At 43.8% G+C, this 24,386-nt stretch overlaps 1 protein-coding gene across 3 annotated transcripts in view; it reads right to left on the reverse strand.

The window, feature by feature from the left end:
* Positions 1–24,386, reverse strand: part of plcl1 (phospholipase C like 1) — a 275,950-nt gene that overhangs the window by 58,347 nt on the left and 193,217 nt on the right. For 2 of the 3 annotated variants that reach the window (XM_048535295.2, XM_048535296.1), the window contains exon 2: positions 639–3,107. In XM_048535295.2, the coding sequence (XP_048391252.1) occupies positions 639–3,107 (2,469 nt within the window). Of the gene's footprint in view, positions 1–638; positions 3,108–20,237; positions 20,269–24,386 lie in introns of those variants that run through there. The other variant, XM_048535297.2, reaches the window with a different exon arrangement.

Consider the following 24,386-nt stretch of genomic DNA (forward strand, 5'->3'; position numbering starts at 1 on the left):
AGGGCAATTTGTCATGGCAAATCCACCAAATCTGCACATCTTTGGAATTTGGGACGAAACTGGAGCACCTGGAGGAAATCCACGCAGACATGGGGAGAATGTGCAAACTCCTACGCCGAAGGGTGGGTTCAATCCTCCAGCCCTGGCTCTGTTAAGCAGCAGTGCTATCCACTGAGCCACCATGCCGCCTATGCAATGTAGTAAAACATCTCCAAATGATACACATCAGCATTATTAAACAAAATGTGATATCATATAAAGTAATATGATGAAGAGTTATGTTATTTGAGCATCTTTGTTGCATGGCGGTAGCTGAAGGATTGGAGGAATGCAGCAATTTCAGATGGCCATAGGGTTAGAGAAAATTACAGATACAGACTGAAATAGGGAGTGGCAGTGGAGGGTTGCCACAGGATACTTATTCATACAACAGTGTTTACAAAAATTTCAAAGATCAAGGTATTTGAAAAAACAGGGCAATGAATGCTTTGGTGCTATTTTGTACCTTTCAAGTTTAGCAAATCCAGTTAGGTACTTGTTTTAAACATTTGTGTTGAACAGGACAGTTGTTTAGTGCAACCTAATATGATTACAATTCTAAACATTATATTATATTTTATTTCCAATTATTTCATTACCTGCACATTTTCTCTGATATCTGCAGCTTCTCGTAATGGTTGGCCTGCAATTTTGAACGTATCATCAATAACCTTGATCCCAGTATTCCTTAGCATTGTGTATTTTATTGTGTTCTTCCCCTTTCTGACAGAATATCCACGCCTGTGAGCCTTTCCACCACCTCTTCGGTCTGTTATTGCAATGTGAATAAAAAGCGTAGCGAGTTCAATTTCTTCCCCAGTGAATGAATGTAAAGGAATATGTCGATAACCAGACTGTAAGCACTCATATGGGATAGTGTACTGGCCAATAAATTCATCCCCAATGTAGTCGTCATCTAAAACAACAAATCGAACTGTTACAAGCTCAGGCAGGTTGATTTCAAATTCAAAACTTTCATCAAAAATAGGATTCTCTCCATTCAGGTGAACAGTCTTTGTCCTCACTTCTGCACAATCTGCAGGAATGCCACGAATTTCTACATACACATATGGATCGATGACATCTCCTTTTGTACCAGAACCTCTAGGCTTTGGAAACATCTGACCACTAATAACTTTGATATGTAGAACCTGAGGTAAGGATCCTGGAACTATTCCTTTAAGGTACGCATTGAAATAGGACACCTCATCACGCATAACTGCAGGCCGTAGGACATATCCACAACACCCATTCTGTCGAAACCAACCGATATTAAGATCCAACATTGGACCAGGAGTCTGATAGTTGATGGTTACAAGTTGGCAGCCACAATTCCAGAATTCCTGTGGATTCAAGTTGCTTGACTCTAAACCCAAATGGCTAGGATACACTCGTGACAGAAATCTCTTATTGTAGTTCACAAAGTCATCTGGATATTCATTTGCCAATGTACGTGCTTCAGGTTCACTGAAATTGCACATTTCCCAGTATTTCTGCTTCTCCATTGAATTATGAAAACTGCTGAATTGTACAGTTTTACATAGAGTAACCAAATCAGACAACTCCCTACAAAGATGAATGGTTCGCTTACTAACAAAAAATGTATCTGTTAAACTTCGGGAACCTTCTGTTTCTTCATCTTCATCTGTCACATCACCTTCGGACAAGTCAAAGTTTTGTGGCAACTTCTTTCCCTTCAAGATAATTTTCCCCTTCAACTTCTCAGGTGATGGGAGGTAGCTTTGTGTTGAATTTGGTGGTTCTGTAAATATTTTATTTCCAAGGATCATTTTCAGTTTTTGTGCCATGATTTTTTGTTGCCCTACTGAGCAGTGATTTCGCAAACACATAATCAAAGGGTACTCTGAAGCTACAAAGGCATACTGATTAATTACTTTAATGACATTACTGAAGCTGATTGGTGAGGTCACATTGTTGCGTTTACTGACAACTGGCTCATTTGGACCATCGTATACATCAAGTTCAATGCATCTGCAGCCCAACTTTAAAGCCCTAACATACCCAAGCAGATCAGAAGGGCTTCTACTGGTGTTTTCTGCAACATAGGTGTTGTGAGATGCATTGATATAGTAATGGGACAGAGGCTGTGTCATATCTTGACAGACTTTATTGTGCTCTGGATCAAATATATTGCATTCTGGTGATATCAGGTACCGAGTAAAGCCATCAATACTGAGATTACCATTCAGCTGGCCTTGCTTTGAAGGCTCATACCTCCGTATAAGATCAAGGCACATTTCTTCAGTTGCATTTATCATTCCTTGTTCAGTTTCTAAAAAAAACATCAAGTCTTTGGCATCCAGAAACTCTTTATTCCGAGAAATTTGCACAAGCAAGAAATATACCTCAGGCCTAGTGCAAAGATCATAGTAAATGTCAGTAAACTCCTCCTTGGTTACCCAACTGGCTAGTTTCCCTTTATCATTTTGGAGCTCTCTAAACTTAATTCTGACTTTCGATTCTTTCAGACCTTGACTGAGTTGCATTATCAACTTCACAGCTTCATCTTCCAACATAATTCCATTACGACCCAGAATATTTTGATCGAACACTGAATGAAGCCATGTGGTTCTTAGTGTATTTTGGTTCCCGTCTATCAAATTCAAAATTTGCTTATTATGTGAAGTGACGTAACGGAGGCCTGTAACCCAGATATTGGCAACATCTGCAGAACTGGCTACTAAATCCAAAGACTCATAGTTTTCTCCATATATTAAGGAGAAGGAACAGTCTTCACAAATCTGATCCACAACTGCACAACTTCTGAAAGTTTCTGTGTTTTTTCCAACTCTGATCTCTTTAAGAGAAGAAATTTCAAGTTTAGCCTTTTCCGGATCTTTCTTGGAAGGTTCCCAATGCAAAGCGTGAAGGTCAAGGTCTAAAGTAAAAAAGCGACTATAGATTCGAGTATTTGAACGTATTTTCTTCAGCTCACAGCCAGCTTGCATGAAACTGATACAGTCACTGGCATTGTTAATTTTTCTTTCTGAAGGTATGCTACTGAATGATACAGTTTTCTTTTGTTCCTGCTTCTGTTTTGTAGAATCCTGTGGGACAAATGCAAAACAAGGATGATTAGCAAATTTAGATATTATCGAGTTACAATCCATCAATTTTCAGTCTCTTTCAGTTTTTACATCTTCTTCACCAGACATCATACCATACACCATCACAGAATGAAAAAATAAATGTGCTCTCCTAAGAATGGTATTAGGAATGTGTAACAGCTCTAACCATAAAACAGTATAGCCCAAAAGAAGTCTATGCTGGGTGTTGTGAAGAGCAACCCAGTCATTCCTTTTTTCCCCACATCCTCGTACCATCCTTCTTTCAGGTGTTTATCTACTTCAGTTTTGAATCAGTACCCACCATACTATCTGGCACTATGTATAAAATTAGTGATTAAATTCAACAGAAGGGCTTATTCCCATGTCACCCTGTGAAGATGCTAACCAAAGGTCCCAAGGAATGAAACCAGATGAATAACGCTGTGTCGACATTAAGTGCTGACTCAGCCCTGTTGACCAATAAAGTCCTTCTTACAAACCTCTTGAGACTGATGCCAAAATCGAGAGACCTGTCTAACAGATTAGCCAGGCAACAGTAAGACATATTCATGAAATCATACCTTACAATGTCCCAGAAGCCGCCCCTGGGTATGTCCTGTTGCATCGTCATGATTGACTGAACAGAGATATAAAATCAGAACAGAATTAGCCTGGGAGTCCCCAACATTGACTCCAGATACCATGAGGTCTTATAACCTGAGGTCAAAAATGGACAATCCCATTGATTAACACAAACTGGGCTAACCAGCTGATGACACAGTATTTCTTCATGTTGCACACCGCTTGGAGGAAGTCAGAAGTCACATGTCACCAGGTTAAAGTCCAACAGGTTTATTTAACATCACAAGTTTTCAGAGTGCTGTTCCTTCATCAGGTGAAGTAAAGAAAATACTGAGGGTGGCATGTACTCTGAGTGGGGGAGCTTGCGGTCTATCTTTCACATCTGGCGAAAACATCGAGAACCACGCAGGGCAGCGTCACAGTGACAGAGCTTCTCTGGGTAAATGGCAGATTTTTAAAGATGGAGCAAACACCAGTGATGCCAGCCAATTCCTGGGTATCTGGTGAGTGGCAAGTGTTCTGGGAATACGGTGTGTCAAGATAGATTTGGAATTGGACAAGAGGGACCCCATTGGGGTAGGGTATGCAGTTACTGTGAAGAGTTTGATAAGATGTGGCAAGAGAACTCACTAGGCCTCACTGTAAAAACCCTGCAAAAAAAGACTTGATGAAGCTTGCACTTAAGTCAAAAAAGTAAGATTCAGCCCTAAGTTTTGATCTGTAATAAACGACTACAGGTATATGACGATGCAAGATCTGGATGGAAATATAGGCAATGGGATTTCTTTTATGAAGAAAACAAATTAGAAACTACCAGTACTCGGGGCCGGAGGTTGTAGGAACTGCAGATGCTGGAGAATCTGAGATAACAAGGTGTTGACCTGGATAAACACAGCAGGCCAAGCAGCAGAGGAGCAGGAAAGCTGACGTTTCAGGTCTAGGCCCTTCATCAGAGAGGGGGATGGGGAGAGGGTTCTCAAAAAGGGAGAGAGGGGGAGATGGACTGAAGATGGGGAGAAAAGAAGATAGGGGGAGAGGAGAGTATAGGTGGGGAGGTAGGGAGGGAATAGGTCAGTCCAGGGAGGATGGACAGGTCAAGGGGGTGGGATGAGGCTAGAAGGCAGGAGATGAGGGTGGGGCTTGAGGTGGGAGGAGGGGATAGGTGGGAGGAAGGGCAGGTTAGGGAGGCGGGGACTAGCTGGGCTGGTTTTGGGAAGCGGTAGGGGACGGGGGAGATTTTGAAGCTCGTGAAGTCCACACTGATACCATTGGGCTGCAGGGTTCCTAAGGGGAATATGAGGTGCTGTCCATGCAACCTTCATGTGGCATCGTTGAGACACTGCAGGAGGCCCAGGATGGACAGGTGTAGCATTTCCTGTGATTGCAAAGAAAAGTGCCAGATGTGGTGGGGCTGGAGGGGAGTGTAGAGCGGACAAGGGAGTCACAGACAGAGTGGTCTCTCCAGAAAGCAGATAAGGGTGGGGAGGGAAAAATGTCTTTGGTAGTGAGGTTGGATTGCAGACGGCGTAAGTGTCAGAGGAAGATGCGTTGGATCCGGAGGTTGGTGGGGTTGTACATGAGGACGAGGGAGATTCTGTTTTGATTGTTATTGCGGAGACGGGGTGTGAGGAATGAGTTGTGGGAAAAGCGGGAGACACTGTCAAGGGTGTTCTCGACCACTGCGGGGGGGATGTTGCGGCCCTTGAAAAATGAGCACGTCTGAGATATACGGGAGTGGAATGCCGCATCCTGGGAGCAGATATGGCAGAGGCGAAGGAATTGGGAATAGGGGATGGCATTTTTGCAGGAAGGTGGGTAGGAGGAAGTGTATTCTAGATAGTTGACCTTCACAAGCTTCAAAATCTCCCCTCACCCGACCACATCCCAAAATCAGTCAAGCTTGTCCTCGCCTCCCTAACCTGTCCTTCCTCCCATCCATCCCCTCCTTCCACCTCAAGCCCCACCCCCATCTCCTACCTACTAGCCTCATCCCGCCCCCTTGACCTGTCCATCCTCCCTGGAATGACCTATCTCCTGCTACCTCCCCATCTACACTCACCTTTACTGATCCCATCCCTGTTTTTTTGACCTGTCTCCTCTCACCTAACTTCTCCTCTATCCATCTTCTATCTGCCACCCCCTCTCTCCCGATTTATTTCAGAACCCCCTTCCCCTCTCCCATTTCTGAAGAAGGGTCTCGGCAACCGAAGGTGTTGATTATAGAGTACAGAGTGCAGGTGCTCTCCAAATCACCAGATCTACATTTGGTCTCACCAATGTACAGGAGGCAACATTAGGAGCAAGAGATACAGTAGACCAAGTTGATAGATGTGCAGGTGCACTCCTGTTGGATATGGAAAGTTTATCTTTGGCCTCAGATGGAGATGATGGTGGGGAGGTGTAGGGGCAGGCGTAGCGGTTGCAGGGAAAGGTGCCGGGTGTGGTAGGGTTAGTGGGGAATGTGAAATGTACGAGGGAGTCAGAGTGAGTGGTCCCTATGAAAGGCAGTTAGGGGTGGGGAGGGAAGTATCTCTTAGGTGGTGTGGTCAGATTGTAGGCAATGGAAATGGCAGAGGATGATGCACAGAGTGCAGACATTGGTCGTATATCACCCCACTCCACACCAACCCCGCCACACCCGGCACCTTTCCCTGCAACTGCAGGAAGTGCTACACCTGCCAGTACACCTTCCCTCTCAAGTCCATCCGAGGCCCAAGACAAACTTTCCATATCGGACATCTGTACATCCTCCAACCTGATCTACTGTATCCGTTGCTCCCAATGTGGCCACCCCCATATCGGTGAGACCAAACATAGACTAAGTAACAGATTTGCAGAGCACCTGCCCTCCATACTCGATAATCAACAACACCTAATTGCTAGCCACTTTAACTCCCCCCTCCCACTCCCTTGGTGACATGTTCATCCTAGACCTCCTCCAGTTGCACAATGATGCCACGTGCAAACTGGAAGGACGACACCTCATGTTCCACCACGTGAGCCTACAGCCCAATGGCCTAAACACAGAATTCACCAGTTTGAAAATCTCCCCACTCCCAGCCTCATCCCAAGTCCAACCCTCCTTCTCAACCCCGCTTCCTTAACCTGACACTACCTGTCCATCTCCTTCCCCACCTATCTGCCCACCCTTCTCACTGACCAATATCCACTATCCCTTCCTGCATCCACCAATCACTATCCCACCCACCTTCCTCCAGCTCCACCCCTCTTCCCTCTATTTATTTCCAAGCTCCCTTCCTCCTCCCCAGTCCTGATGAAGGGTCTATGCCTGAAACATCGACTCTCCTACTCCTCTGATGATGCCTGGCCTGCTGTGTTTCTCCAGCTCCAAACTATGTTGACATTTCCAACATATGTCTTGGTATTTACATTTCAAAGGCCATTATTTTCTTCCACAGATCTTTATTTATTGTCTAGGTTACTGAGTCATACAGAAAAATAGATAGAATGCAGATATTGGTGTTTTCCCCCGTTATTAACTTGAGTTTTCTTGTCCTTGATGCACCCTTCACACAATTACTTTTGGATACTTCTGTCCTTTTTTTCTGAACTTGACATTGCATCTGTCATTTTCTAGTATCATTTGCCTTAAAAGCACAAACATTTTTCAGTGTGAGACCATCCAGTCTACACTTCTGTTTCTTCTAATGGGCTGCTGAAATGGGATATTTGCAGTTAAAATGAGAGATTGTAATAGGAACAAATAGCAAGCATCAACTGGAAGATATTTCAAGTAAAGCCAGAAGCAACACAGAAGTCTGTGTTTTTATTGCCAGAATTATTCGATCTATACAGAGAACAAATGTTCAGTCAATTATACTTCCAAGGGTAAAAACTGGGAGCTGTAACGCAACAAGCTTGTGATATGCTGCCAAAGTTATCACGTATGCAGTACCCTACAAAATAACCAGTAGAATACTGGATTGAGTGCAACCATAAAAAACACAAATGTGATCCAAAAAGAAAACACTGGAAGGAAACAGACTGAAGTCCATTCTAATGATTATTTCACCCCAAAGATGGAGAAATCCAATATGTACAGAAATATGCCAATATTAATCTCAGAACAATCCCCAACTACATTGGAAAAAATAATTCATAAGTTAATTCTAATTGCTAAGGACTCAGGAATCTTTTGAAAGGTCTGGTATTGTTTTAGATAATCATAGTACAGGTTGCTAATGACAATTATTTCAGAGATAGTAGGAACTGGAGATGCTGGAGAATCTGAGGTAACAAGGTGTAGAGTGGAGGAACACAGCAGGCCAAGCAGCATCAGAGGAGCAGGAAGGCTGATGTTTCGGGCCTAGGCACTTCTTCAGAAATGGGGGAGGGAAAGGGGGTTCTGAAATAAATAAGGAGGGGGGGAGGCGGATAGAAGATAGATTGAGGAGAAGATAGGTGGAGAGGAGACAGACAAGTTAAAGAGGCAGGGATGGAGGTATTGGAGGTGAGTGTAGGTGGGGAGGTAGGGAGGGGATGGGTCAGGCAAGGGAGGACGCACAAGTCAAGGGGGCAGGATAAGGTTAGTAGGTCGGATTTGGGGGTGGGGCTTAAAGTAGGGGGAGGGGATATGTGGGAGGAAGGACAGGTTAGGGAGGCGGGGACAAGCCGGGCTGGTTTTGGGATGTGGCGGGGTTAGGTGAGATTTTGAAGCTTGGTACCCGAATGGGTCCAAGCTATGCCTGCCTCTTTGTAGGTTACGTGGATCAATCCCTCTTCCGTACCCACACTGGCCTTAAACCCCACCTCTTCTTCCATTACATTGATGACTGTATCGGCACCGCCTCGTGCTCCTACAAAGGTGCTCAAACAGTTCATCCACTTCACCAACACCTTCCACCCCTGGTCCATCTCTGATACCTCTCTCTCCTTCCTGGACATCTCTGTCTCCATCTCTGGCAACTACCTAGAAACCAATATCCATTTCAAGCCCACTGACTCCCACAGCTACCTAGAATATACCTCCTCCCACCCACCTTCCTGCAAAAATTCCATCCCCTGTTCCCAATTCCTTTGCCTCCACCGCATCCGCTCCCAGGATGAGGTATTCCACTCCCAAACTCTCAGATGTCCTTGTTTTTCAAGGGCCGCAACTCCCCCCAACCATTGGTCGAGAACGGCCTTGACTGTGTCTCCCGCATTTCCCGCAACTAATCCCTCACACCCCCTCTCCACAATAACAATCAAAACAGAATTCCCCTCGTCCTCACGTACCACCCCACCAACCTCTGGATCCGACGCATCATCCTCTGACACTTCCGCCATCTGTAATCTGACCCCACCACCCAAGACACTTTTCCCTCCCCAGCCATATCTGCTTTCTGGAGGGACCACTCTCTCCATGATTCCCTTGTCTGCTCCATACTCCCCTCCAGCCCCACCACACCCGGAACTTTTCCCTGCCACTGCAGGAAGTGCTACGCCTGCCCCTACACCTCCGCCCTTATCCCCATCCCAGGCCCCAAAAAGACTTTCCACATCAAGCAGAGGTTCACCTGCACATCTGCCAATGTGGCATACTGCATCCGCTGTACCCGTTGTGGCCTCTTCTACATTGGGGAAATCAAGCAGAGGCTTAGGGGCCGCTTTGCAGAACATCTACGCTCGGTTCACAATAAACAACTGCACTTCCCAGTCGTGAACCATTTCAACTCCCCCTCCCATTCCACAGACGACATGTCCATCCTGGGCCTCCTGCAGTGCCACAACGATGCCACCTGAAGGTTGCAGGAACAGCAACTCATATTTCGCTTAGAAACTCTGCAGCCCAATGGTATCAATGTGGATTTCACAAGCTTCAAAATCACCCCTCCCCCCACCGCATCCCAAAAACCAGCCCAGCTTGTCCCCTAACCTGTCCTTCCTCCCACCTATCCCCTCCTCCCACTTAAAGCCCCACCCCAATCTCCTACCTACTAACCTTATCCCGCCCCCTTGGTCTATCCATCCTCCCTGGACTGATCTATCTCCTCCCTAATTCCCCACCTACACTCACATTTACTGGCTCCTTCCCCACCTCTTCGCCTTGTCTGTCTCCTCTCCACCTATTTTCTCCTCTATCCATCTTCTATCTGCCTCCCCCTCTCTCCCTATTTATTTCAGAACCCCTTCCTCTCCCCCATTTCTGAAGAAGTGTCTGGGCCTGAAACATCGCCTTCCTGCTCCTCTGAAGCTGCTTGGCCTGCTGTGTTCATCCAGCTCTACTCCTTGTTATCTCTAATGACAATTAGTTTGTTTTACTATGTTGTCCCATGGGATTTCAGCATTACTGGCAAGACCAGCATTTGTTGCAGATGCCTAATTGTCTTTAAACAGTGTGACTCGCTAGAAAGACCAGATAAAGTCACCTACATTACTGTGGATTCGGAGTCATGTATAGGCTATGTTGTATAAAAGTCTGAAAGGATTAGTACTGAGGACTGTCTGAAATATCATCCACTATGATGATGTCATATGGCATATGATGGGAGAACAGCTTAGAACCTTAAGAATTGCTGAAGCAAGATTAGAAACTTAAGCTTTTCACCATGTACTTATCAGGACTATCAGGTAAGAAACAGACCTGAAAAGAGATACCTTTTTTATACAGAAAGAGAAGAGGGTGCCGACTGGTTGGATCATATTTGGCACAGTGATTCAGTAAGAACAGTTAATTGTCAATCTTAATTCTCAGGCCAAGCAGTATATTCTGGCTGGTCAGAGCATAGCTGTGGTGATGCAGCAGAACCTGGCTGTCTACATGACTCCCTTTTATTGAAAAGGGTGCAATGAACGTACAAACATTTTTTGCCCATTTAAAATGATGTCTTGAGTAACAAATACTTAAAGGTGCACAGCCATGTAGTCACTCCAAGAGTATGCACAGGCCAATCTCAAATTGGTTTCTGGGGTAAATCTTAGTCTGGACTTTTTAATAAATGATTTCCGGTAGTGGAATCACATCTAATTGAGGATTTGGCTTGCACTTTTCTGAGGCTTGCAATTATGAATACAGTAAGATACAGCCAGCAGGATTGACAATTAACTGTCTTTTCTGCATCTCCATGCCAATTATGGCCCAACTAATTAGAATAGAACACTTGTGTGTGTAAAGTGGTGTTTATTTTTTACAAGTCTGATCCTTACACTCTAGTTTTGAAAAGAACAAATGAAAAGTTTCAATTTCTAGTTTCATTTTAGCAATGTCTAAGTTCTGTACAACCAATTATACGATCACCAAGGAGTAAGACCTGTTATCCACGCCCTCCTTTATACTCTCTATAATGTCTATCTAATCAGGTATAAATTGTATTTTGTATCAGACATACAATGAACTCTCTTGTTTGAGATAAGGCCCTCTTCCCATGAGAGTAGCACATGCCCTTGTTCATCTTACCAAAATGGAACACCTCACATTCATCTAAATTAAGCTCCATACGCCACTCCTCGCCCCATTGGCCCAATTGATTAAGATCTCTTTGTAACCTGAGATAATCATCCTCACTGTCTACTGTACAACCAATTTTAGTATAATCCACAAATTTACTGACCATGCTTGCAGTATTCTCATCCAAATTATTGACTGAAATCCATCTTCAGAGGAATAGCAGCCTTTACCGACATTCCTCAATCATTTTTCATTCATAAGCCTGATAATATTAAATTTCTAAGAATAAAGAGGATAAATTGTGCAGGACCCAGATCTGCCTTAGTTTTAACCCCATTCACATCATACACAAAATTTTCTATAAAGTGAGAACTTGAGGATCAAGAAGAAATACCCACACTATTAAAAGCCTACACATGCTTGTGATCAATTTAGAATTGGATGCAGCACCTATCTGAGGCTGTTCAATGCTGCATCAGCTCCACCATCCTAATAAGCATATATTTTTAACAGAAATTCTTGCAAGGATCAGGTGATAAAGATGAAACTGCTGATTTAAAGATTTTTGGTAATAATGGTGGCACTTTCTTGTAACTCTGTTTCTCTGTTCATCTGAAACTATCAAATTTCAGTCCTAATTCTGTCAACCTGGGGAATTTCAGTTAACGTATCTTAAGGTTCCAATTGCATGTTCTGAATGAGCATTATGTTATGATATTGTTATCTCTTCAAACTGGCTCGCAAAGCCTTCAAATCCTGAAGAGAAATATTAGTATCTGGATAGGAGCAGGAGCATGAAAGATGGGGCAAACAAACATAACAAGAGGATAAGAAAGTGTCATCAATGCAAAACACAAGTTTGATTTCTTGTTTCCCAGATGCTACGTAGACTGCTGAAAAATTTGCAAAGATTTATCTGTTCTTAAATACAATCAGTGATGATACAATGTCCTAATCATCTAGAACTGCTCACGAATAGCATCATAGGAGGCTGTTTATGCTGCCAAAACGGCACCATCTGGAGATTGCGGACAACTCAGAGAAAAGGTAAGTGTTGACTGACAGGTCTGTGATTTGAGAGTCACCTGAATGTTACAGGGAGGGTACGTGTGGTAGGAGGAGAGGGTGATGGAGTTGGAACCATGGGGGAAGGGTGATTCTCAATAGACAGCCCATAGCCTAATGTCTAGCCTCCAGGTATACACAAATTCACATAGGTCGAGGGCCACCTAACTAGCTGATAAGCTACCTGCACAGTTTAATTAGTCCTTTTTCACATGCCCTTCCACTTCATGGGAGTCAAAGGATTCAGTTTGGTATCCTTTTGATGATTTTGTTACCTTATCCGGGTCCGTTGAAATCGATGTTTTGCACTCAAACTGAGCCTTTACAGACCAGAACCTCAAATGCATCTGTATCATTTGTACAGCTCAGCTACTTATCTGATATAATCAAAGAAACTTCTGAAAATGAGGGTTGTTTTAATCAAAATGACGAAGTGTGCCATTAGCAGGAGTACTGACTGCATTCTCAATGGATTATTCTGCAATAGCTTTCACACAAAACAATTTTTCTCTCTTCTTTTTAAATTCATTCATTCTATTAAGTCCCAGTAGTACAGTGTATCACGAGAAGCTCGACAGCAATAAGAATGAAATTCACTGACAATTTAATTTTCTAACAGTTTCATGTTTTAACTCTATTCGCCATTGGTCTGAAACAATACAAATTCTGGCTCATCTTACACCAACAGATCTAAATTCTTAATTTTAAATTCTAAGATTGAAGGATTAACAAGGATAAAACAATGGGGCAGCACAGTGGCTCAGTGGTTAGCACTGGTGCCCCACAGCACCAGGGACCAGGGTTTGATTCCAGCCTTGGGTGACTGTCTGTGTGGAGTTTGCACATTCTCCTCATGCCTTTGTGGGTTTCCTCCGGGTGCTCCAGTTTCCTCCCACAATCCAAACATGTGCAGGCTAGGTGGAATGGCCACGTTAAATTGCTCATAGTGTTCAGGGATGTGTAGACTAGGGGATTGGGTCTCGGTGGGGTGCTCCAAGGGTCGGTGTGGACTTGTTGTGCCGAAGGGCCTGTTTTCACACTGTAGGGATTCTATAATTCTAATTCTATGAACATTTCATCAGGATATTGCCGAGAATGTAGGGTTTGAGTTTAAAATAGGCTGAGACATTTTTCACTGGAGTGCAGGAGATTGAGGCTTACATTATAGAAGTTTATAAAATCATGGCGAGTACAGATAAAGTGAACGACAAGTGTCTTTTCCCTAGGGTTAGGGAATTCAAGACTACGTATATATTTTTAAGGTGAGAAGAGAAAGATTTTAAAAAGGACATGAGGGGCAACCTTTTTATCACAGAGAGTACTTCATGTCTGGAAGGAAATTCTACAGGGAGTGGTCGATGCAGCTACCATTACAATTTTTAAAAAAAATTGGGATAAGTATATGAATGAGAAACGTTTGGAGGAAGTGGGCCAACTGTAGGCAGGTAGAACTAGTTTAGTTTGGGATTATGGTTGGCGTAGACTGGTTGGACCAAAGGGTCAGTTTCCGTGTTGAACGACTATATGATCTCTATATTAAGCATCTAAAAAACACATTCATGGGATATGGACTCTGTTGGCTGGGGCAGCATTTATTGTGTCTCTAGTTGCCCTTAAGGTAGTGGTGAGCACGCTTCTTGAACCACTGCAGGTCTTTTGATGGCGGGGTACTTTAGCTTCTGACAGCAAACCCGGAAGTTTGGGAAGTTATTATTGCTAAATCAGAATTAAAGCCTCACCAGTTAGACTACTTAGTATAATAGAATAGGTGAGGTGCTGGAGACTGGAGGTAGGCTAACACGGTGTCATTATTTAAAAAAGGTGGTAGGGAAAAGACAGGGAACTAATGACTCGTGAGCCTGACATCAGTGGTGGGCAAGTTGTTGGAGGAAATCCTGACGGACTGGATTCACATGTATTTGGAAAGGCAAGTACCAATTGGGGATAATCAATATGGCTTTGTGTGTAGAAAATCCTGTCTCACTAAACTGATTGAGTTTTTTGAAGAAGTAACAAAGAGGACTGATGGGAGCAGAGTGGTGAATATGATCTATATGGACTTCAGTATGGTGCTCGACAAACTTTCTCAGGGTAGATTGGTTAGCAAGGTTAGGTCACATGGAATACAGAAGAACTAGCAATTTAAATGAAGAACTGGCTCAAAGACAGAAGACAGATGTTGAGGGCGGAGGGTTGATTTTCAGACTGGAGGCCCGTGATCAATGGTATGCCACAAGGATCAGTGCTGGATCCATTGCTTTTTGTCAATTGTATAAACGATGTGGATGTGAACATAGGAGGTATGATTACTAAGTTTGCAGATAACACCAAAATTGGAGGTGTATTGGACAGCGAAGAAAGCTACCTCAAGAGTACAATGGGACCTTGATCAGATGGGTCAATGGATCAAGGAGTGACTGATGCAGTTTAATTTAGATAAATGTGAAGTGCAGCATTTTGGAAAGGCAAATCAGGGCAGGACCTCTACACTTAATGGTAAGGTCCTGGGAGTTTTGCTGAACAAAGAGACCTTGGAGTGCAGGTTCATAGTTCCTTGAAAGTGGAGTTGAGGGTCAACAGGATAGCAAAGAAGGTGTTTGGTATGCTTGCCTTTATTGGTCACTGCAGTCAGTGTTGGAGTTGCGAGGTCATGTTGCGACTGCACAGAACATTGTTTCAGACACTTTTGGAATACTGCATGCAATTCTGGTCTCCCTGATATAGGAAGGATGTTGTGAAACTTGAAAAGGTTCAGAAAAGATTTATGAGAATGTTGCCAGGGCTGGAGGGCTTGAGTTATAGGGAGAGATTGAATAGGCTGGAGCTATTTTCCCTGGAGCATCGGAGGCTGAGGACTGGCCTTACAGAGGTTTACAAAATCATGAAGGACATGGATAGGGTGAATAGACAAGGACTTTTCCTCAAGGTGGGGGAGTCGAAAACTATAGGGCAAAGGTTTAAGATGGGACGGGAAAAATTTCAAAAAAGGGCCTAAGGGGCAACTTTTTCAAGCAGAGGATGGTATGTTTATGGAATGAGCTGCCAGAGGATATGTGAAGAATGGTACAGTTACAACATTTAAAAGGCATCTGGATGGATATATAAATAGGAAATGTTTAGAGGGATAGGGGCGAAATGCTGGTAAATGGGACTAGATTAATTTAGGATATCTGGTTGGCATGGACGAACTCAACTGAAGGGTCTGTTACCATACTGTACAGCTTTATAATTGTGAGCTTATAAATGTTAGCCATCAGTGCTCCATGCCTAGGGATGCTTGCAACATGGGTTCCAATTACAAAATGCAGTCAACGTTTAAATTCTTCCCAGGGAATAGTTTCTCTGAGAGCTTCATATGTGGTATTTCTTCCAAAAGCCCATTTCTAACTGTGAAAATAACTTTGCTTTACCTAGTGTATTCAATATAGGTTTTCCCAGGCTGTTTCCTCAAATTTTGAAACTTTTGCCTAATTCACACACACTTTAAATAATCATTTTTATAGACTTATAAGACATAAATACTTGCCTGGCCAGTGAAGCATAAATTTCATGTGCTCTACCTGTCATCTCGCTTTGCATGGGCAAATGTGCAGTTTCCTTTTGACAACTTCATTTTTGATATGTTGCTATTTTCTCAAATGACAAGAAGAATTCCTCCACATCCTTTCCTCAAATTTTTGTAGAACTTGGACAAACTTAACTATTTCCTTGGTGGACTTAAGATTGTGACTAGGATTTTCCCCATCAGTGACTTTACTGGCATCTAACATTTTTTTAAATTGCAATCTTTTGACCCAATATTCCTCATCTCTCTCTTTTTTCCCCTTTTCTTCATTCTTTTCCCTTTGCTGAATCTCCAATTCCACCTCTGAAATATTCTCTTTACATTTCTCCTCTCTCTGAGGTTCTCTTTCCCTTTCTTTCAATTCAAGCTCACGTCTTTTAAACTGTTTCTCTTTCATATTTAAACTGTTATAACAGTAATTGAATCCTTGCTAGCTCAAGTGAGTCACCACTCTGTGTACCAAATTACTCCTGCATTTCTACCAACCTCAGATGCCTTGCCAATATTTCAATTTTCTCTGTCTTCATAGCTCTGGCAGGTATTTTCATCCCTAATTTATTTGCCAATTCTAACAATCTGTCACTCTTACTTCCTGTAAATCCATTAGGGATACCTATTCCAAGTACAGGATGATGTTAACTATTTCCAACTTAATTTTGTTTTGGTATAGGTAAATAGGACTGAGTTGTGAATACTACATAAGGAGCACACAAATGAATATATATTGATTTAGTGAGTGGGCAAAAATCTGGCAGATGAAGTACAATGTCCATTTTGGCAGAAACAAAATAGAAAAGAAGTTTATTATCTAAAGTTTGCAGACCTTTGAAGTGCAGGGGGACCAGTGTGACCTCATGCATGAATTGCAGAAGATTAATATGCAGGAACAGCGAGTAATCAGGTAAGACTGCATTCAGTACTGGTTACTGACACTACAAAATGTTTCCAAAAATTGTTTTGTCCCCCCCGTTTCCTTGCAGCATTATCTCAACGTTAAAACCTAATGCGAAGAAGTGCACACACTCTTGAATTTGAATGTGTTCATGCACTGGAAGCAGTTCAGAGAAGGTTTACTTAGCTAATACCTGAAACAAGCAGATTGCCTTATGAGGACAGGCTAAACAGGGAAGGTCTGTATCTTCTGGAGTTTAGAAGAGTCTGACATGGCTTCAATGAAAAATATATGGCCCTCAGAGAATTTAACAGGGTGAATTTCAAAAGGATGTTTCCTCTTATAACAGACTGTAGAACTGCAGGGCATGGTTTAAAAATAAAGGGTTACCCATCTAAGATAGAGATGAAGAAACTTCGTTTTTCTCTCAGGGGGTTACAAATTTTTCAAACTGCCTTCCTCAAAAGCAGCAGATGCAGAATCTTCATATATTTTTAAAGGCATTGGTAGATAGATTCTTGATTACCAAGAGGATGGAAAATTATTGGAGATCTGCAGGAAAAGAACAGTACAGCACAGGAACAGGCCTTTTGGCCCATGATGAGGAAGTAGAATTGAGGTTAAAATGTAGAGTTGAAGTTAAAATCAAATCAGTCATGGTCTTATTGAGCAGCGAAGCAGGCTTACAGAGCTGAGTTTCCTCCTCTTGTATCTTTTTCATATGTTCATTTGGGAAATCTGATATTTGTCCTCTCATCCTTTGCTTCTTACCCTAAATCCACATCCAATTGCATGTTATCCTTATTCCAAACATCCCTGACAAACCTCTAAACATTTCTTGTGACTCGACTAGAAAGAATGCACTGATAATTGTACATCAACATTCCACAAGCTATTCCACAATGTATAAATGTGTAAAATCCCAAACAGACTACCAAAATGAGCAATTTGCCTAACTGACTGCTACGTAGGCGAAAAGCAAAAATATCAGTTTTCATCAGTAACTGTAACCGTTTTTATTGTAACACACTTAACATGAATGGAAAATCAGAGAAAATAAATGATTTCTCATTAATTACTACACAATTTAAACTCTACCCTTCAAAATTGCAAAACACACAGTGGCTGAATCATGATTAAAACCTATAAAGGTGAAATGATTTCACATATCCAGTATAGGGTGGAAAATTAATATAGACGGCATGAACAAATTCCAAAGATTGATGCTTCACAATCTACAAGGCAGCAGAGACGCGGGGGCTGTGGCCAGTGGTATTATTGCTGGTCTGTTATTCCAAGGCCCCATGTAACGTCCTGGGAATTTGTGTTTGAATCCTCCAATGGCAAATATACTGCAGAGAAAGATACTGCCATCCTTACCTGATCTGGCCTACATGTGACTCCAGACACATGGCAATGTGGTTGACTCTCAATTGCCCTCAGGACAATTATGGATGGGCAATAAATACTGGCCCAGCCAGTAACACCATGATCCCATGAATGAACATGAACGAATTAAAAAAGAATCAACGGCCTATCCATCAGTCTAAATACATTCAATGACTTGGCCTCCACAGCCTTCTGTGGCAATGGGTTCCATAGATTAACCACGCTCTGTTTGAAGAAGTTCTTCTTCATCTCAGTTTTAAAGGGTTGCCTCTTCACGCTGTGGCTGTGCCTTCAGGTCTTAGTCTCTCCTATTAGTGGAAGCATCTTCTCCACATATATTCAATCTAGGACTGTCAGTATTTTGGAAGTCTCAATCAGATACACCATCAGGAGTACAGACACAGAGACTTAAGCCATTCTTCATATAACAAGCCCTTTATTCCTGGGATCATACTTGTAAACCTCCTCTGGACACACTCCAGTGCAAGCACATCCATCCTTAGACATAGGGCCCGTAATATTCCACAATATACTCAACAATATTCCAAATGCAGTCTGATCACAACTTTATTTAGCATGGGCAGTAAATCTCTGCACTTGGATTCTAGCCCTGTTGAAATACTAATATTGAATTTGCCTTCCAAACTGCTAAATGAAATTGCACGTTACCTTCAAGAGAATCTTGAACTAGGACTCTGAAGTCCCTTTGTGCTTTAGATTTCTGAAGCCTTTTTCTATTTAGAAAATAGTTTATGCCTTTATTCTAACAAAACTCCACCTTTCCCACATTGTATTCCATCTGGCACTTCTTTGGCCTCAGCTACTCGCTCAGCTTTTCAAGTCTGCAGCCTCCCCCTCTTTCTAAACATTATTGGTCCCTCCACCTATCTTTGTCTCATCTGCAAATTAAGCAACAATGCACTCAGTTCCTTCATTAATATATAACATGAATAGTTGTGGTCATAACACAGACCACTGCAGAACTCCACTAATAACTGGCTGCCAGCTTGAAAAAGACCCCTTTATCCATACTGTGTCCTCCTGATAGTCAGCCAAACCTCTGTTCACCCCAATTCATAATAAATGCTGCCAAGAGTGATGTTGCAAAAGTGAGGCTAACTTACCTACAACATATCTTACATGAAGAACAAGAGTTACAGTGAATAGCATAGGTCCGTCAAACAAATTGTCATTTTGGTGTTCTCATTGGAATTTATCTGATGTGTTCATTTTATGAAAGCTTGTGAAGTAGTGGCCATGATTATTGACACAGTGATCCCAGTTAAGTCAAGGCACTGAAGAAAATGGGAATCCTCCATCCTGATTGCGAAAAGTGTGGGAAAACCCTGTATCAGCACAGCGTAGCGATTTGCTATTTATTGTACAATTAAAAGCCTTTCAATCAAGGAAGGTAAATAATCACAGTAGGAAGGCATGGCATCAGAAACAATATTACCAGGAAGATTAAATTTCAGAAATGATGTAAGATACCGAATAGCTTGCAAATCAGATGCTAGATCAGATGATGAACATTCTAATGAACTTCTACATACATACAATTGATGCAGAATTGCTTACCTTGCTCGGTTGTAAACTCTCAAAATGTACGCAGATAACAACTAGTTCTGATAACTACCTCTCTATCAAGTTGTTATAAAAGAAATCACCATGGCTACAGAAATACTTACAAGTTAATCACTAAGCCCTTCAGACACAGGTTAAAGCCCATCTGTCATATGCAAAATTCAAACACCCAAACTCAAAAATAAATATATTAATTTATATATAAAAATGTGATACCCTATATCACAACCTACTGAATCAAAAACAATACAAATTGTTCTCTAAAAGTACATCTTGTTGCTATTCAGCAATCTAGCTGCCAGTATATTACAGAAGCTTTTCAAAGCAGTTTGATTTTTGTTTTGAAAGGACATAATACATGTGCATCGAACCTGTTAATCATTTTCAGTGTCAGTGAGTCATTCCTTTTCCAAGAAAGGTTAGGACCTTTGCACAATTAAAGTTGCCAAAGCACATCAAGTCTAGTAGCTAAGAATGGAGGTGAAACATTCATGTGATTTACCTATGCAGACATGATTAAAAACCAGAAGCTGCACAAATTCATTCTAACTCTATGTACAGTGTAATAATTTGCTAAACCAACAGTCTGCAATCTCAAATTTTTTTTATAAGAAAATAACTACATTTTGAACTGAAAGCATTATATGTGCAATTAATATTTACCATTCCATTTCCTATAATGAATATCGTTGGGAGTAATTTTCCAGCTTTGCGCTATTAGCAGGAAGTGTTGCCAGCTGGAAGCAAAATTTATTCATCTAAATTTAGGCTGACAGCAGGTGAGGATCCTCATCAGGAATACAAAGCTGAAAATTAACCTTGTTAAATTACCATTATCAGTTGGAGAAATTAAAAAGATTAATATGTATTACCTATTCAGTTAGCCATATTAGAAAGGACTTAGAAATGAGGAAAAAGGAAATGATTGTGTGATCATACCCAAATCATAAAAAAAATCAACATATCTAATAAGTTATTTCGCATTAATGTCTCTGATGTTTGCTTGAGCACTGAGCAGTGACTCACAGCATATGGCATATAGGGCTTCAGCTTTCAGGTTAAAAATAATGAAACTTTTTTTAGGGAAGTGATTGGTGGCTGGCGCATCACAGGTGGGCATTTACACAGACCTCAGAGCCCTGAAGTTAAGATCAAATGCAAATCCTGAGTCCACACTAGCCTGGAACCTGACCAGTGGTTATTTACCTAGAGATGTCCATATAATTGGCTATGCTGCATTCACTGCCCTTAATGACAATCTCACAAAGCTGCTAGGCAAATTATAAGAGTTTTGATACCCCAAGCAAGAGTGGTGGATTCTACTAAGGAGGTCTAAAAATGTGGAGGCACTTTAAATGGAAATGTAAGAATACAAAAGAAGGCACAAAGCAGTAAGCCTATCCAAACTGAAGAGAACATTCCTCCTGTTGGATCATTGGAACTATAAGGGAAATCTTTCTTGTTCACGGCCCCCTCTTTGGGGTGGGTGTGGTGGGGGACCTTTTGGGTCTTAGGACATCCAAGACAATCATGGAATGTCACCTTTGTCCCTAATTGAGGCTCTAACTATTTAAATTGCCTGCCCACCTCTATGTGGTGAACAGGCAATGTGGTTCTCAAATCCTGCAGGCAAACTTCCCCAGTGGCAGAAATGCATGTTAAATCCACCCCAGTGAGGCCTCTCCCTTTTCCCAGCATCCCCATCTCCAAGCTCACCAGTACAGGATGAGGAAAATCCAACAAATGCAATGGTACTTCTATACATCCAATTTGGAATATCCTTGGCTCCTTTAGAAATCCCTGGGTCAGGACAGTCATTTTAGGTTGGAATTCAAGGCATTTCTAAAACACATAGGGTGCATACCTAACAACATGCGACCAAAAGAAAGACTGAACTGCTGAGCTTTTCCAGCAACTTTTGTTTCTTTTTCTATCAACTGAAAGAATTTACTGTTAGAACCATCTTATGAGGGGTGGGCTGATTCCTTTCCTCATCCCATTCATCAAGTGACCTAAACAGGGGTTGAATTTGTTGATGAGGTCGTCGGCTGACGCCGACGGAACCCCGTCCACGGCCGACGACCTCATCGCTCCGCCCACAACCTCCACAGCCAGCAACCCCAGAGGAGACAGCCACACTGAGCCCTGCCGCATCTTCACCATCCCCCCAGACCTCCCACTAACTGAGGACGCACGGTCAGTTCTCAGTAAGGGGCTCACCTTTGTTCCCCTACAACCACACATCAACGAATACCAGTCACGATTGGACATAGAGCAGTTTTTCCACCGTCTTCGCCTCCATGCCTACTTCTTCAACCGGGAGTCTAACCCTCCCTCCACTGACCCCTTCACCCGCTTCCAACACAAGTCCTCCTCCTGGACACCACCCCCAGGCCTCCAACCCTCCCTCGATCTCTTCATCTCCAACTGCCGTCGAGACTGTAACCGCCTCAACCTCTCCACCCCTCTCACCCACTCCAACCTCTCCCCTGCAGAACGGGCAGCCCTCCGATCCCTCCGCTCCAACCCCAACCTCACCATCAAACCCGCAGACAAGGGTGGCACAGTGGTAGTATGGCGCACTGACCTCTACATCGCCGAGGCCAGACGCCAACTCTCCGACACCACCCCCTCGATCATGACCCCACACCCCAGCACCAAACCATCATCTCCAACACCATTCATGACCTCATCACCTCAGGGGACCTCCCACCCACAGCCTCCAACCTCATTGTTCCCCAACCCCGCACAGCCCGTTTCTATCTCCTTCCCAAAATCCACAAACCTGCCTGCCCTGGTCGACCCATCGTCTCAGCCTGCTCCTGCCCCACCGAACTCATCTCCACCTATCTGGACTCCATTTTCTCCGCTTTGGTCCAGGAACTCCCTACCTACGTCCGTGACACCACCCACGCCCTCCACCTCCTCCAGGACTTCCAATTCCCTGGCCCCCAACACCTCATATTCACCATGGACGTCCAGTCCCTATACACCTGCATTCCGCATGCAGATGGCCTCAAGGCCCTCCGCTTCTTCCTGTCCCGCAGGCCTGACCAGTCCCCCTCCACCGACACCCTTATCCGCCTAGCCGAACTCAACCTCACCCTCAACAACTTGCTTTTGACTCCTCCCACTTCCTACAGACTAAGGGGGTGGCCATAGGCACCCGCATGGGCCCCAGCTATGCCTGCCTCTTTGTAGGTTACGTAGAACAGTCCCTCTTCCGCACTTACACAGGCCCCAAACCCCACCTCTTCCTCCGGTACATTGATGACTGTATCGGCGCCGCCTCTTGCTCCCCAGAGGAGCTCAAACAGTTCATCCACTTCACCAACACCTTCCACCCCAACCTTCAGTTCACCTGGGCCATCGCCAGCACATCCCTCACCTTCCTGGACCTCTCAGTCTCCATCTCAGGCAACCAGCTTGTAACTGATGTCCATTTCAAGCCCTCCGACTCCCACAGCTACCTAGAATACACCTCCTCCCACCCACCCTCCTGCAAAAATTCCATCCCCTATTCCCAATTCCTCCGCCTCCGCCGCATCTGCTCCCACGATAAGACATTCCACTCCCGCACATCCCAAATGTCCAAGTTCTTCAAGGACCGCAACTTTCCCCCCACAGTGATCGAGAACGCCCTTGACCGCGTCTCCCGTATTTCCCGCAACACATCCCTCACACCCCGACCCCGCCACAACCGCCCTAAGAGGATCCCCCTCGTTCTCACACACCACCCCACCAACCTCCGGATACTACACATCATCCTCCGACACTTCCGCCATTTACAATCCGACCCCACCACCCAAGACATTTTTCCATCCCCACCCCTGTCTGCTTTCCGGAGAGACCACTTTCTCCGTGACTCCCTTGTTCGGTCCACACTGCCCTCCAACCCCACCACACCCGGCACCTTCCCCTGCAACCGCAGGAAATGCTACACTTGCCCCTACACCTCCTCCCTCACCCCTATCCCAGGCCCCAAGATGACATTCCGCATTAAGCAGAGGTTCACCTGCACATCTGCCAATGTGGTATACTGCATCCACTGTACCCGGTGCGGCTTCCTCTACATTGGGGAAACCTAGCGGAGGCTTGGGGACCGCTTTGCAGAACACCTCCGCTCAGTTCACAACAAACAACTGCACCTCCCAGTCGCAAACCATTTCCACGCCCCCTCCCATTCTTTAGATGACATGTCCATCATGGGCCTCCTGCAGTGCCACAATGATGCCACCCGAAGGTTGCAGGAACAGCAACTCATATTCCGCCTGGGAACCCTGCAGCCTAATGGTATTAATGTTGACTTCACCAGTTTCAAAATCTCCCCTTCCCCCACCGCATCCCTAAACCAGCCCAGTTCGTCCCCTCCCCCCACAGCACCACACAACCAGCCCAGCTCTTCCCCCCTACCCACTGCATCCCAAAACCAGTCCAACCTGTCTCTGCCTCCCTAACCTGTTCTTCCTCCCACCCATCCCTTCCTCCCACCCCAAGCCACACCCCCATCTACCTACTAACCCCATCCCACCTCTTTGACCTGTCCGTCTTCCCTGGACTGACCTATCCCCTCCCTACCTCCCCACCTATACTCTCTCCACCTATCTTCTTTTCTCTCCATCTTTGGTCCGCCTCCCCGTCTCTCCCTATTTATTCCAGAACCCTCACCCCAACCCCCTCTCTGATGAAGGGTCTAGGCCCGAAACGTCAGCTTTTGTGCTCCTGAGATGCTGCTTGGCCTGCTGTGTTCCTCCAGCCTCACGTTTTATTATCTTGGATTCTCCAGCATCTGCAGTTCCCATTATCTTTGAA

The sequence above is a fragment of the Stegostoma tigrinum genome, chromosome 7 (assembly GCF_030684315.1).
Source record: "Stegostoma tigrinum isolate sSteTig4 chromosome 7, sSteTig4.hap1, whole genome shotgun sequence".
NCBI lineage: Eukaryota > Metazoa > Chordata > Chondrichthyes > Orectolobiformes > Stegostomatidae > Stegostoma > Stegostoma tigrinum.